The 16,316-nt window shown below is 44.8% G+C and overlaps 1 protein-coding gene across 1 annotated transcript; it reads right to left on the bottom strand.

Annotated features, from left to right (window-relative positions):
- Nucleotides 1–4,751: 4,751 nt before the first annotated feature.
- On the bottom strand, nt 4,752–7,610 carry LOC133894893 (vacuolar protein sorting-associated protein 60.1-like). Its single transcript, XM_062335080.1, has 7 exons — nt 7,420–7,610; nt 7,090–7,241; nt 6,798–6,891; nt 6,638–6,709; nt 5,682–5,793; nt 5,255–5,394; nt 4,752–4,915 (listed from the first exon to the last, which is right to left on the bottom strand). Exons 1-7 carry the CDS (start codon nt 7,486–7,488, stop codon nt 4,865–4,867), a joined length of 690 nt encoding a protein of 229 aa, XP_062191064.1. The 5' UTR covers nt 7,489–7,610; the 3' UTR covers nt 4,752–4,864.
- Between the last annotated feature and the right edge of the window lie 8,706 nt (nt 7,611–16,316).

Raw genomic sequence — 16,316 nt, forward strand, 5'->3', positions numbered from 1 at the left:
TCCAATGTAACAGGAAATATGCCTTGTGGATAGTTGTACCACAAACTCTATACCATAGGGAACTAAAATATTTTTAAACTCTTACAAAGAGATAAGAAAATATTTTGACAATCGCTAGATGCGATGCAGTGATTGTTAGCTTCGGTCGTGCTATAATTACTCCCCCTATGGATATTCAAGTCATAATCGATGATGCTCTATTGTATTCCGATTCAACCCATATCTTACTAAATTATAGAGATATCTGTCAGAATGTTTTCCATATTGAAACCCATAATGACAACAAAAGAGGAATTTCTCCTCTTAATCATAATAATGGATATGGCAAGCTTCCATATATACTATCTAGATTATATATTATATATTATATATATATATATATATATATATATCAAATTCGTACAAAATATTACGTATAAAATAATTTTTCTATCTTGATCAAATCAAAACTTTGTATGATTACCTTGATCACTCTATCTTAGAGATGATGAGAAAAAATATTAATAATTCTATTGATCACAGTATTCCTAAAATCTTTAGATTTGTGCACTGCATGTGTCACAGAGAATTTAATTTTAAGACCCTCTTACCTTAAGATTCAAAATACGTCACCCAATTTCTTGAATGCATTCAAGAACATACATGTGGCTCTATTAACAATTTTATGGACTATCTAGGTACTCTACAATGATGATCGATGCATCTACAAAATAGTCCCGTATGTATCCATTATACATAAGGCACCACACTTATGCCAAATCCATTGCTCAAATAATAAAAAATTAGAGCAAATTATCCTAGACGCAGGATCACATCCATTCACATGAATAATGTTGTTCCTTAACGTGTGTTCAATTATTGTTTAGTTTTAGATACTACTGCATTAAGTAGCCTATGTGCACATTTATAATAGTCTAACTAAATCTCTCATCAAGAGAATAAAATTATTTGCATGACGAACCAAAGAATTGCAATTTGCTAACATCTTGTTGGTGACATACAACTTTACACACTGCATCATTAAACAAAATTCATCCAACTGCAATCATACGGCTCCCTCCGTTACAGTTAATATGTGGAAATGCATTCTACATGTACCGATATCACCGAATCGTACAACATACCTTCGTTCCAGTTAATAAAGTATTTCTCATCTGCGAATCAGTTATATTTTGCACGTACCGATATCACCATTGTACAATATACATCAAAGAGTATTGAGGATCCATATTAGGTATAATTATCCATCGATCATATAATACGTCAAGTTCCTCACACGTGACTTATTCATTGCTAGTATGCTTAAAATATTTTGTGAATAATTCCAGGCATTACGGGGATATTAATACCATAAAGAATGTCAGAAATTATAAGAGAATGTCACACACATTTATAATCAGTCATCATATTCACGTAGCAGAAAATTTGAACTTCAAGTTCAGAGAATCATAAATTTTCAACATATTGCAAATAACCTACCAGATGTATTTATTGATAACAAAGACGTCACCAAATCCTACACATTCCTACTAAGAATGTACCAGAAAGAGTGGAGGTACCTAATAAAACCACTCAACTCATAAATCAAAATAAGAGTGGGAGAAGTACAGTCACAAATGATAAAGTTTCTTGCAAGCTACTATAGAAACAGAGGAATCATTCATCCACAACAGTAAATGCAAATCAATATCAAGTTGATAGACACCTTATAGATATTCACTATACAAACACCCATGGATGTTCAGCATCCAAATACCTAGCACAAATGTGTATATAAATTCAAGTGTTAGGTCATGGGAACACTCTAACTCCATTAGTTTGGGAAATACACGAAGTTAAATAGGATAATATTTCCACAAACTATATTAATTTCATAGAATTAATCGATACCAAAGACTACAAATTGTCGACATAAATTTCTCCTCAAAATAGTTGTACACCTTCAATTGGATTCTGACCAAAAGTTCTAGGCAGAGTACTTCAGCACTGAACTTGGTTAAATCAAATATGGTAATTACGGAGAATTGCTTTCGCTCAACAATGCAATATCTTAACTGTATTTTTGTTCCATAAGATAGTGAAATAGTGAAGCTTGTAGTATAAGGGTTCATGTAGAGACATAGCATCAATTACAATACTACATACCCCATGGTATGTGTGAAAATTATGTTCTCATATTCAATATCATTGACAGATCAAATGAATTGGATAGATTTGAACATATAAATTCCTGATGGACTTTGCATTTTGAAACTAAATACAAATCACAATATATATTGTGTACAACTTAAGTCACTCCATTACTTCAAGCAGTTAAATTGATTGCAGTACAACTGACTAAATGAGTTCCTTTCATAGAAGAGTTACTCCAACTACAATGATTACATATGTGTGTTCATAATAAAATCCCAAATAGATTTTGTATCATCTCTAAACCATACACGATAAAATATATAATCATCTTATAACGGAATTTGAGATGAATGATTTGGTTACAACCAAATTCACTTGTCTACAACTCGAGCATATTTCTTCAGGAATATTTATCCATCAGTTCATAAATACCCAAATAATATTGAACAATCATATCCATCAAACCACTTATGGTCATTCAATCCCTATATATGAATCAAGATCCATTCATATCTTAGATTGATAATAAAAAGATATTGAACCTAAATTTCTATATCTTAGTGCCATCAAAATGCTTATGTATCTTACAAACTGCAACAGTCATGATATTGCATTTGCAAATAACTTGCTAGCTTAAATTGCGTAGCTCTAACTACGCCAATAGGTGTGAGTCGATGAGAATATCCGCAGATATCTTTATGGCATCAAAGATCTAGATTCTTCTATCAGAAAAATCAAGATATGACCATAGTGGGATATCCAGATTCTAGCTATATAATTGATACATATAACGCTAGATCACAGACTGATTTTATGGTGATATAGACTTCTCATACGAGTTATCAAAATAGATTCCAATGGCTACTTTCACCTATCATTCTGAAATATCACATACATGTGTATGGCTTTGCAAAATAATCAACCACATACAACGGTCATATGATATTGGTTTCAATTAAATCATCAACCATTATCTACAAAGATAATGCTACTTGTGTTGCTCAGATGCAACGAGTTACATAAAGAGCAATATCACTAAGCATATTGCCCCTAAATTGTTTTATCCTCATGAGTTACAACAATGTGGGGAGATAAACACATTGCAAATTAAATCTTACAATAACCTTGCAGATTTATTCATAAAGTTCTTACCAACTTCCATATTCCAAAATATATTCATGATATTGATATGCGATGACTTCGAGATTTACGAAGATCAGGGGAGTCTTCTCTTGAATTTAACCTATTCATACATCATATTATACTCTTTTTCCTTATATGAGTTTTACTTATAAGTTTTGTCATAAAAAGATTCTAATGAGGTAGTATCTACATAAGAATATATGTCATATCTCATATTTTCCCTGCCAGGGTTTTTTTTATATGAGGTATCAAAGACATATTTAATCCACTGATCATACCTATTATTCTCTATACTCGCTTATGGGTTTTCACTTTCAAAATTTTCTCATATGAGTTTTTAATGGGACAATATCTATCTTATTCCTCCTATTTTTTTAATAGATTTTAAGAGGTTTTAATATAATCTATATATATCATAATTATAATTCTTTAAGCTTACCAATGAATTTTTTCCTTCGTAGGTTTCTTATATAAACTTACAATGAGGCAATAATTAATATATGTCATATCATTTTCTCCTTACATTTTTTCATTGGTTTTAAAAAAGCTTTAATGGCATATCGATATATTAATATATTATTTTCTCCTCATATTTTCCCATAGAATTTTAGATGAATTTTTCGATAAGGAGTTACAACTAGAATAATTGATAACGGGTGTTATAAATAGACTCCTTTTAGGTGTTAGTTATATAATCAATTATCAAGAGTTATGTGTACTGAGAATAGATATCTTCTAAGTAAACATATCTTTTTATCATATCCATTCAACATATATAAATATGTAAACATTTCATGAGTCAATAAAATATTTTATTTTGCTACTATGTTGTCTCTATACTTTATGTATCTACTTGCAATAGGCTCATTCTACGGACACGAGCCATTGCCACGATCCTCGCCGCCGGCCTGCCTGGCAGCACGGCCGAGAACCCAACAGCAGTAGCAGCAGCCTGCATCTTGTAATCTGATCTTCGAGCGATCAAGTGTTCTAGTGAAGTTTCAGATTGATCTCTGGAAGGCTTATCTATATTGTGTGGAGACTCCTTATCAAGCCTGCGTGAGACTCCTTTTATATTGGTGACCTGAACTATTCTTGGACCAACGGAACCCACCCCCATGCCTGATCTTTTTTTACGCTTCTGTATCCTTGTAAAGATATTTCTACCTTTGATCTTGATAGTTATCTTGCCTCAATTGTTGCCAAAGGAAAACTAGCACAACATATATTGTAAGAGAACAACCTGCTCAAGATATTTTCCTTCTTCCATTTGTTCATTTTCTTTATTTGTTGAAGAAGCATTGGTGTGTGGTGACGTGTACTTGCAAAAAGGCATAATTCATGTGACAATTAATAGTATCAACAATTTTAGAATGAAAAAAAAAATATCACGAAGAAATGGTGATCGATATGTTGCGATTAATCTACCTCGCGTGACAACAATTCATTGCCAAGGGAGAAGGAAGACCGGGAGGGACACCCAAGGAACTGAAGCATTACCATGATGAAGATAAGGCATACATCAGATTGTTCAGGTGCAAAGCACAGAGTTTTCACATCAACTTAAGATCAAGGTACAAAAACATTTCTAACTGCGAATTGATGCTCGAGGCACCGCTGGCAATCCTAGCTCATCCTCCTGCACAACATCGGATAAAAACCAAGTGACCTTTAGTACCACCTCAACCGACGCAAACTTCTCTTGATTAAATATTTCACATTAAATATGTTCCTTTAGTTGCCTATCAACCATAAAGTAAGTCATCCAACAGTTGCCGACCAAGTACCAAATCCTAGACAGAAAAATGCATAAAAATATGCTAAATAAATTTGAAATGAATAAAAGGTGTTCTTCGCCTAACCCGCTAGAGCACATAGGGGATGAAAGATATTTTGAACTACTTGTTGGTTCGTTCCCAAGGAAAGAAACAACAGAATAACAGTATGTGAATTTAAGAATGTTGTCCAAATAAACTACCTGCTGCCTTGCTGGGACTGCTGCAGAGCCAATGGGTGCAGCAGGTAAGTTAATGTCGGCATCAAAATCAGATTCCGGTTGAAGATATGACGGGACTGCAGTTGACTCAAATTCCATATCAGCCTCCAAAGCATCCAGCTCTGCAATGTTCGAGGGGCAAAGAAATAAGGACAGCAAACAGAGGATTGACTCCAAAAATATATGCAATAATCATCACCAGCTGGCTCCAGAAGTAAAGGGATCTGCAAGCAAGGTTGGAAGGAACCAAGGAAGAAAATATAGGTCATTTAGGGCATGAACCTATTTTATGATTTAAAACCAATAATAGTAACCATATTGCCAGGTGATGGGCTCGAAAACCATGAATGCCCTAAAGCCGGAGAAAGTGTTGTATTGCCAACATAAAATGAAATTACAGCTTCCATACCCCCCATAAGTTCTTCCTCATCAACATCATCAGGGATGTTGTAGCTTCTACCGAGAGTTTCTTGTATCTCATTGCTCACATCCATCAGGTCCGTCATTTCATCTTGCATGTTCTGGGAATTGCAGGAATGAATATACACTTAAGTTACCAAAAAAATACAGGGAGAGTAATAAACAAAACAATAAATAATTTAGACAAAATTAAAGGTAGTCCATCAAACACCCCTCCATTCGAGTGATGATCTAGGCTTGGACAACAGTACTTCCATCATGTAGATGCTAAGCCACTAAGAAAGTTCTCCAGAAGAAAAGGTTGATGATGCCAGGATTTAGGCAACATAAGGGTGATAAATAATCCAATATTTTATGTTCCGCCTTTGATCAAAAGAATATGAGAAAGAGAAGGCTACAGCTTTTAGTAAGCCCAATGGATACTGCTAGGAGATTTGATCCTAGAATAGCCAATCCAAATGATTGGCTACAAGAATAGAAGGATTCTGAAGCTTCTGATCATTTAATTGATACTAGGCGTGAAATAACCATAAGAGGCTAAACAATCTCCAACTTTTCCCTTAACCCCATGTCCTCACTGTCAGAGCTCATCTAGCATTTAGGAAAACTTTTGACAATGATTTCAGAAGCACACACATGAAGCAAAGATATAGATATTAAAGTACTGAGATGAAGTGAATAGCCTATCCGAATGATTGGCTCCATTCTCCAAAAATAGAAGGACCCTGAAGTTTCTGATAATTTATTTGCTACTAGGCCCGCAATACCCAAAAGAAGCTAAACATTCCCCAGCTGATCCCTTCACCCCATATCCTCACCGTCAGTACTCATCTAGCATTTCGGGAAACTTCCAACAATGAATCAGAAGTACAAACATGAAGCAAAAGGAACAGATACTGCAAGTACTTGGAGCAAGTGAGGGGAGTGAGGGGTAGCATCACATACATCTATGTCCTCGATCTTGACCGTTTTCATCATTCCCTTGAGCTCTTTGTTCGCGGCCTTCATGGCATTCATCTACGGCAAGAAAACAAAAACCACTCGGGATTAACTTGGGGAATGCGAAGGTGAGAATTTGCTGGAGGAGAGTTTGGACGGATATTACAGTCTGCTGGGCGTCCTTGAGGCCATCGGCTGCGAAGGAAACTTGGTCGAGATTGTAGGTTTGGTTGTACAACATGTTGCGCTGTTCCTCATACCTAGGAAGCAAACAGGCCATGCAAAATTAATTCAAGTGGGCAATGACTGCCTGCCACCACTATATTGGGGACACTGCAACTTGCATGATGAAATGAAGCAGGAATAGCAACTAGCAAGCAAGCAAACAGGCGAGAAACAAAAGTGGGAGTGATTGCAACAGGAATGGAAGGGTGAGAAATGGGGAATAGAGTACGAACATGCGCTTGTGCTTGAGGAGTCGGATGGCGCGGGCCTTGATGGCTTCCTGGGAAGGGCCGGGGCGGGTCTTGCGGATCTGGTCCTTGTACCTGGCCAGCTCCTCGTCCAGCTTCTTGATCTTCTCGTCCACCGTCTCGCCCCGCTTGTTTACCTGTCGAGCCCAATGATCCGTCGCGCATTGGAGACCAGATCAAGAGGAGACCAGGTTAGCTTGCGTTGCCATTACCCACGAACCAATGCAGTTACGAATTTTCGACTACCACGGGAGAGAGAGATGAGGAGGGTAGTAGTAGCAGGCTAGCAGCAGATTAGAGAGTGGTGTGACTAACCCGTTCGGTGGCGTCCTGGATGGAGGGCGGCGGGCCCTTGTCTTTCTTGGCCCCGAAGATCTTCTTCATCGTCGCTCCGCTCGATCCGGTGGTTGCCGCCGCCGCCGCCGCCGCCGCCGCAGGAAACGGGGACGAAGAGGAGGGGTTTCCTCGGGTTCTTGTGCGAGCGGGGGCTAGTTTTCGAAATCCAGATGTTGACAGGGGTTACCAGTCAAAACAAAATTGGATTTCGGGTTTCGGCACCGGCAGTTTCCCGTTGGTAATGGGCTGACCATTTGTTCAATGTTTTAACGGGCCAAACCGGAGCCCGTTAGCCCATCCGTATTGTCCTCTCTCCTCTCCCTTGAGTTGGGGTTAAAGATGGTTAATTTGGTCGTGTCTAGTAGGTTGATCTGAGATACGACACTATAAGTACGGTTTAAATATGAGAGTAGATGGGTCGGGTTGGTACTGCACGGTTAGCGGGGCTGTGCATGGGCCGACACCTCGGCACAGTGGGCCAGCACGGTACGATCTGGTTTAGAGGGGTCGGCATGGGCATAATCCAAACACGGGCACGGCTCACGCCACCTCGCACCGGTCGCCCGCTCTTATGCCGCGTCGCCTGTCCTCGCCTCGGCTACCCGCCCCCACCTCATCTCACCATGTTGCCCGCCCCGGCCGCCACTTGCGTCACCTCGCCTCGCTGCCTGCCCCCGCCCAGGCCGCCACCTGCGTTGCCTCGCCTCGCCTCCCGGCCCCGCCACGCCCCTGCACTGCATCGCCGCGCCCCTGCACTGCATCGCCGCGCCGCTCGGTCGCCCCAGTAGCTCCCCGCCCGCGCCCAGCAGCCACCTTCTCGTCGTCCCTGCTCCACCCCACCATCCTCGTCCCGTCGGCCCCACCTCGTCGCCCGATCGTGCCACCCCCCACCGCCCAATGACACTGCACGGCACGTTGTGTCGCAACCGTGCCCAGGTCGACCCAACACTGTAATGTGCTTCACGGGTCATGCCGTGGGCCGAGAGTGTGGCACACGGGTCGGCACAACAAAATCTGTTACAGTATCTGAGCCTATCGGATTGTACCGTAGTCGAGCTGAGCCTGTGCCGAGCCGGCTCGACTGGCTCATGTGGCCATCTCTAATTAGGGTGATTCCTTAAAAATACAGAGAGTTGCCACGGCAGCCCCCAGTCCCCCACTCTTCTGCTCCCGCCATGTTCCTAGCCACCCTGCCTCCTCCCTTCAAACGTGGTAGAGCTAATTATTTAACGGATGCATCGGTCGGCTATGATTTTGTCCAGCGAGTGTAGAAATGAATTAGATGTGGATGAGATAACTATTGACGTCCATCCAAACGACTGCCCTAGGGCAGAATCAACACCAATTCTTCTGACAGGGAACGCTGGCTTTAATCCAAACAGACTCAGACAAGACTGTACAAGTCGGCCATTCGTGCTCATAATTCCGTTCCTCTTGCTTTCTTGCTCTGCAGTGAGATTGCCATCAGCCGGGTGTTCTTGGTCGTTCCGTTGATGCAAATAGCTACAGCCGCAATGAGGCAGGCAACCTTCTTGGGTGCAAGCAAGAAGCTGAAGCATAAGACTATTTGGAGATCTCCCGCGGACGACGACGAGGAGGAGGAGCTATTATCGGCTGCAATTGGTGATTTGCCTGAAAAAAAACTGTTGGCGATGATGCTTACCAAGACATCTTTTACTCTGCTGGAGGGATGACGCTAGAAAATTATGAAGTTGCGGAAGGCATTGAAATCCCAGTAGCAGCAGGGTTCTCAAACGATCGACTTTCATTGAAGAACCCTTGTGGCGAGCCTCCTTTCCCGACTCTCTCCACTTCTGCACTTGGGAACCCGACTCTGAAGAACTCACCGGGGAGAGTGTTTGGATATCCTGGATGTTCTCCAGCCTCTGGATTTCCTAGTCTGCTCCCATGTTGTCGTCTGGATCTGTACAGAATCCTGTCCGCTTGAATGGATTTCCTGAGAAAAATCTCGCATGTTAATTAACATGCTCTCCAAATACGTATCATTTTAATAAGACGCGGTCTTTAATACCTAGCTTTCATCATTATTTTTAGAATATATTTATAAACTTTATTAAATTTATATTACGAAAATATTTTACAAGACAAATCTACACATATAATTTTAAGATTTCTAGACTAAATATTTTGAAATTCATTGTTAGTCAAAGTTTTAAAAGATTAACTGAACTTTTTTAAAATAGTATTTATTTATGATGGAAGAGAGTATTAGAGGAAACTGAGGAGCTCATCTTCATCCCAGTTAGTACTGAGTTTCCATCTCCAAATTGCCATGTGATCAACGTGAGTAACCGAATGATGAACGTTTCATCTTCAAACTATGCCCGTAATGATCGGGTGAGTCTCATTGTTGCGTGTAACATGTGACATGGAATCTAGCTCTGCAACATGCTCATGGTCAGTGGCTCAGTGTTGTGTGGAACATGCAGGGCAATAGGTCAAGACTACATGGTTTTCCCCCAAGATCTGCCATATAGTGTTGTAGAATGGATTGTTTTGGTTTTGGTATGAATATTGGTGGCTGTAAACACAAAATTGGAACGCTATTGGGTGTTTTGGAGGCTATTGTAGGAAGTACACAGAAAAATTTGGGGATGAAGACCGTGACTGTGAGTCCTCGTGTTCATTTTGCCCTGCTCACGGAGCTTGTATCTTATCCGAATTTCAGTGTCGGCAACTCGATATGGGGGCATATGAAGTGTAACCGGGAAATTGGTATGACTTTGTTTTCAGATGAACATGTTCTCCCTTCTTCTTGAATGGGAATTGGTTTCTACATTTTCTTTAGATAATAGAATAAAAAAATCCCAGTTGCTACATCCAAAAATGTACGAAGCCGATAATTATTACATTGTCTGCAACATACTCATAGTTCACCAACTAAGGCCATCTCTGACAGGTATCTCAAATTTTCATCCTTAAAAACACTATTACAGCATCCCCTATCACTATTACAGCATTCCTTAGAGCATCTCCAACCGAGCTCTCTTCTCACCCACTATCCTATATTTGAGGAAATAACGATGAAAATCAGCCTCCAACCGACCCCCTATCCGACCCCCTTTATTTGAGGAGCCCTCAAATCTCCTCCTTCACCCCCTACATCTAGGGGTTCCTCATCCAACCCCTTATTTGGGAGAGAGGGGGGAGAGAGAGAGGGAGAGATGGGAGAGAGAGGAGAGAGAGTTACCAGATATTAATAAAATAGAGGTGATTTGAATATAGGGGGTCAAATATGAGGGGTCGGTTGGAACGCGTTGAGAAATAGGGGATGAAATCTGGATAAGGAGCCCCTAAATTAGAGGAATAAGGGGTCAAATATGAGTAGTCGGTTGGAGATGCTCTTATTTTCTCATCTCCAACAGCTACCCTATTTCTTACCTTTTACTACTTTTTTCCTCCCTCCGGACTCACTGTCAGCCTCTGTCTATAGCACCGCTACAGTACCCGACAGTGATTTCCTTCCTCCAGGCCCACTGTCGGCCTCTGTGAACAGTACTACTACAGTATTGCAGATGCTGCAGTGTAACACTGTAGCGTTGGATAGGGGATCTGGTGAGGATGCTACAATGGACCACAAAGTACTGTAGTAATTAGAATCTGCAAATTTGAGGATTCCGTTAGAGTTAGCCTAAGAAATTGAAATTTAACAAATAGACTAGGTTCATCATCAAACACCTATTCTTTTACTAAATATCTACCCATGCTTTATAAAGTTATCTATGATAGTTGTCTCTAGAAGACGGCATGCAATATGCATTGTGCCTCGTTCTACTCTTTATATAGTAGTATCTATTATTTTATTCAGTGTGTAGTCTTGAAAATAATCTGTACAGAAGAGTTAACTTTTGCTTTATCAAAAATCACATCATTTCGACTTAGCCAAAGTGTCTAATAAATAGCACTCATCCCGCCAAAAATTATTTTTGAGCTTTATTCCTATTTCATTTAGCCAAAAGTGATTTGTAAAACTCTCCAAATAAACTTAGCAAAATTATAATAAAAGAAAATGATTTTAAATAGTTTCATTGGTAATAAAAAAAACAACACTTCACCTTGCCTTCTCAGTTTCGTTTGACTTATCTTTAGTAAGAACAATTTCTTTATGCAAAAACCACATAAATATCTTTATTTTTTTGGGAAAATTTCAATTTCCACTCGTATCAGTTATCATCTATAATATTAGAATCTGTAACAGTTATATACATTGTTTGATAGAAAATTGGCGGTTCTGGCTTAATGACCATCTAAATATATCAAGGTGGTCATTTAACTGAACATTTAAAATTCTTGCCACCAAATTATTTCAGGCCTCTAACTTATTCCCCACCAATTGAGAAGTGAATTGGCTTTTGCATGCATTCTCCATGATACTAAAAGAGAAGTTACATGCGGGGAACGCTCCCAGATCATGCAAATTGAGAGAGGGTGAATGGCCAAAGAGGGCCTGATTTACTACTCCGAGGTAGCCTAGCCGCAATGGTTCAGTGAACAGTCTTCCGTGACGACCAGGACATATATTCCGGTCAATTCGATGTGGCATGCATGCGTGCTCGCTGCAGCCTGCTGCAAGTCGGGCGCCGGCATCGACAGGCCACAGACGGGGTGAGGTGGCTGGGAAGAAGGAAACAAGCCAAGCCAAGCCAAGCCATCCACGATGGAACCCCAAACGAAGCGACCACGCATTCAACCCGAGCGCCCGCGTCGTCTTCCCCCTCCAATTCTAACTGACCCGGGGGCGTTGGTTGTTGGGAGACTCGCCGGTCGCCACCACCACTGGCATCGCTCGCGCGCGCGTGCCAATTTAATGGCGGTCCTCCTCCTCCTCTGCCGTCCTCCATCTCAGTTCCCACATCGCGGAGGGTCGTGGTCATCTCCCTAGAAGCAGCTAGCGTTTTCCCCGCCCATGCTCTGGCCGCGGACCATGCCACCCCTCCTCGCGACTGATCCCCCTTCGCTCCACCCCTGCGCGCGCGCGCGTTGCGAGCTCCACATGCGTCGCGCTATGGCCTATGTAGCTCTAGCTCCGTGGCACTGACAGACAGCTCGATCAAGAGTATCAAGCTACCAAATCACAGCACTGTCCTTCGTCCTATCGCCGACATAATAGACGACACCGATCGATCTATCTGTACGCAGTGATGGGTCCAGGATTTTTAATTTGAGTGTACATATTTATCATGCTCGTACCAATGCTGCAGTCATTGTCGTGCCCCGTCTCGCTCGTGCCCACACCGCCGCTGCCGCTACAATATAAATGAAATGTTAGAGTAAATCAAACAATAGATATGAGATAAGATCATGTAGTAAAGATGGCATTATGTAATTTTGCAGTAATTTAACCTTAGCTGCAACTCAAATATCCGTTCAAATCACCTATCAGCATGGCTTCAGAACTGTAAGATGATGTGAAACAATGTAAAAAGACTTCTCAAAATCTCTTGACCGTTCACCAAGGAGGGACTTCTACAGAATGGAAGTGAGATACTTATTGTGTGCTATGAGAAGGTCATCTAAATCCTTTGCCGCATCCATTTCATCAGAGAAATGGGCCCATGAAACCTCCAAGACCTTAAACATAATGTAGTACTGGAAATTAGTCACAAAGTGATTCATTTCATTGAACAAAACTTGGCATTTGCGGATAACTGAAATAAACTGAGCTTGGATGCTTGTTCCTTACTTGTAAAATGGCGAAGAAACAATGTAATCGGGCTTCTATCGGTGTATCAGGAACTAGGAGTCCCTGAGTCCCGAGAACAGGTCGGCCGTCCGCCACGTGTCACCATCTCGCGAGATCCCCCCTGAAGGATGAGGAAAATCTAAGTTCCGGAAGAAGGTGCTCGGGGCCACAGCCTCTGGTTCCCGAGCACCCCAGTTCCCCGATAACCCGCAGAGTCCAAGTACCGGGAAGAAAGTGCTCGGGGAGGTGCCCGCTCGCCCCCGAGTACCATAGTCCCCCGATGGGCCGAACAGCCAAGTGCTCGGGAGAGAGTGCTCGGGGCTGCACGTGGCAGCCCCCGAGCACTCGGTTCCCCGAAGGTTCTACAGAAGGGCTCGGGAGAGAGTGCTCGGGGCTGCACGTGGCAGCCCCCGAGCACTCGGTTCCCCAAAGGTTCTGCAGAAGTGCTCGGGAGAGAGTGCTCGGCTCATAGCAGGCTTAGCAAGCCACACAGAAAGATGTCACAGCGAGAGGTAATTACCCGAAACGTCAAATACATGTGTTGGGATTGGATTCAATGAGTATGACTCGAGACCAGCGAGGATGTCGATTCAGCGGCGGCTGCCTCTCGCGCGTATAAAGCCCACCACCTCCACCCGCAACAGCCTCGCGGGCTCGCAGCGCAGGCGGGCGAGGAGAGTTCGCAGCAAAAGCCAACAAAAGAAAAACCACAGAGTCAGTCTCCGTGGAGGCCGAGGCGCCCGTGCGAGCCGGTCGTCGTCTCCGCCGCGTCCGCCTTGCGCCTCCTCCTCGGCCACCTCGGCACTTCCCCTTCCTTGCATCGTCTGTCTCCTGCTTTCGCTTCATCGTCGGGCGTGTCGCGGTGGCCGGTTCCATGGCTAGCCTCCGCCAGCGGTCATGCACCACAGCCGACGCCCGCGCCACGGCCGCGGCCGCCACTGTGCCTGACGGTCCCACCCTCCATATCGATGTTGAGCTGCTTCTAGGTTTGGTAGTCGCCAGGACTGGGAGAGTGGGAGTGGGAGATGTGGAGCCGCCGTGTTCGTATCTGGTCGTGGGGAATGGCAGCCGGCATGGGCCTTCGGCTGGTGGAGTGTAGCGGTGTCTGGGTGGGACGTTTTCATGCGGGCAGCTGGGCCACATCTCGCCAATGGGTGGCTTGTTAGCTTATTTCTAGCAGCACGGAACCTAAGATTGATACATACAGACACCGAGGCAGAGGACCAGGCTTCCTCTTTCCCAGCCCACGATCACCGGGAATCCCCGGCTCGCCGGCATTCGCCGCCCAGGGCACCCGCCCGCGCCGTGGGGTACGGCACCGGTTGCCGTGCTTTTACCGCTGAGCTCCGTCGGGTCAAGTGGCCCTCCAAGTTCCGCCCCGAGCTGCTGGGGAAGTACGACGGGTCCATCGACCCCGTCGAGTTCCTCCAGATCTATACTACGGCCGTTCAAGCGGCCGGAGGCAGCGAAAAGGTGATGACAAATTATTTTCATGTTGCCTTGAGGGGCTCTGCCCGTTCCTGGCTTATGAACTTACCCCCAGGGTCTATTAGCTCCTGGGATGACCTCTGCCACCAGTTTGTGGCCAACTTTCAAGGCATATTCATGCGCCCCGGCTTGGAGTGCGACCTCCACGCCGTCAAGCAACAGGAGGGGGAGACGCTGCGACGCTTTATACAGCGTTTCAGCCAGATCCGCAACACCATCCCGCGGGTGGCCCCCCACGCTGTTATCGTCGCTTTCCGGTAGGGCGTCCGTGACGAGCGGATGCTCGAAAAGCTAGGTACGCACGAGATCGAGACCACTGCGGAGCTCTTCGCACTGGCCGATAAGTGCGCCAAGGCTGCGGATGCCAGGGCGTGGCATGCTCCCCGCCCCGCCGCCGACCAGCCAAGTTCTTCCCGCTCCGACAAACGGGAAAAGAAGAAGAGAAGTAAGCACGAGGCCGCTCCTATCGATCCGGCCCAGGGCCCCGCCCATAGACCGGCTCAAGAGCCCGACCGCCGGCAAGAGCGCCGGGCGAGTGCCGACAGACGGCCCGCACCCGCAAGAACCCCTGCCAGGGCCCCTCCTCGGGCCCCCTCTTCGACGTTGCGGAGCTCCCCCTCCCCTACAACGCCATCCTCGGGCGTCTGGCGCTCGCCAAGTTCATGATGGCCGTGCACTACGCATATCTCACGGTTAAGATGCCGGGCCCCGCGGGCCCAATCTCCGTGATCGCCGACTCCGGCGGCGCCGTCTCCTGCGCTGAGCAGTCATACATGGCTCTGGTTTCAGCACAGGCCGAGGTCGAAGGCTGTACAGGGGGCCCGGGACCTTCTTCATCCAAACCCCGAGTCGCCGCCGATGACTCTGTTTCGACGATGGAGGTCGTGGTGGGTGAAGGCGCTACCCAGGTCGTCCGGATCGGCGGTGACCTGGGCAGCAAATAGGAAAGCGCGCTCGTCGCCTTCCTCCGGGCTAACGCAGACATGTTTGCCTGGCAACCGTCCGACATGCCCGGGATCCCTAGGGAGGTGATCGAGCATCACTTGGCGGTGCGCCCGGACGCCCGCCCGGTGAAGCAGAAGGTCCGGCGGCAGGCGCCTGAGCGCCAGGAGTTTATCCGAGAGCAGGTCAGCAAGCTCCTCGACGCCGGATTTATCCGAGAAGTCCTCCACCCCGACTGGCTGGCAAACCCAGTCATCGTCCCGAAGGCCAACGGCAAGCTCCGCATGTGCGTGTACTACACCGACTTAAATAAGGCTTGCCCTAAAGATCCCTTCCCCTTACCTCGCATTGATCAAATTGTAGATGCAACTGCGGGATGCAATCTTTTATGCTTTTTAGATGCAAACTCTGGATATCACCAGATTCGTATGGCCGTAGGGGACGAGGAAAAAACTGCTTTTACCACTCCGGTGGGGACTTATTGCTATATGTCAATGCCTTTTGGCCTGCGAAACGCTGGATCCTCTTTCCAGCGCGCTATTCGTATTACCCTTGATTCACAGGTTGGCCGCAACGTCGAGGCTTACATCGACGATCTCGTGGTCAAAACCCGAGACCGTGCCACCCTACTCGAGGACCTTGCCGAGACTTTCAACAGTCTCCGCACTACCCGCCTCAAGCTCAACTCCGAGAAGTGTGTCTTCGGGGTGCCGGCGGGCAAGCTCCTCGGTTTCTTGGTTTC

Source organism: Phragmites australis, chromosome 2 (assembly GCF_958298935.1).
Source record: "Phragmites australis chromosome 2, lpPhrAust1.1, whole genome shotgun sequence".
Taxonomy (NCBI): domain Eukaryota; kingdom Viridiplantae; phylum Streptophyta; class Magnoliopsida; order Poales; family Poaceae; genus Phragmites; species Phragmites australis.

Coding starts and splice junctions, on each gene's coding strand:
- LOC133894893 (XM_062335080.1), bottom strand. CDS start 7,488: ATGAAGAAGATCTTCGGGGCCAAGAAAGACAAGGGCCCGCCGCCCTCC. Junction 7,242..7,419: donor TCCAGGACGCCACCGAACGG/GTTAGTCACACC, acceptor TGGGCTCGACAG/GTAAACAAGCGGGGCGAGAC. Junction 5,395..5,681: donor TGAGGAAGAACTTATGGGGG/GTATGGAAGCTG, acceptor CGAACATTGCAG/AGCTGGATGCTTTGGAGGCT.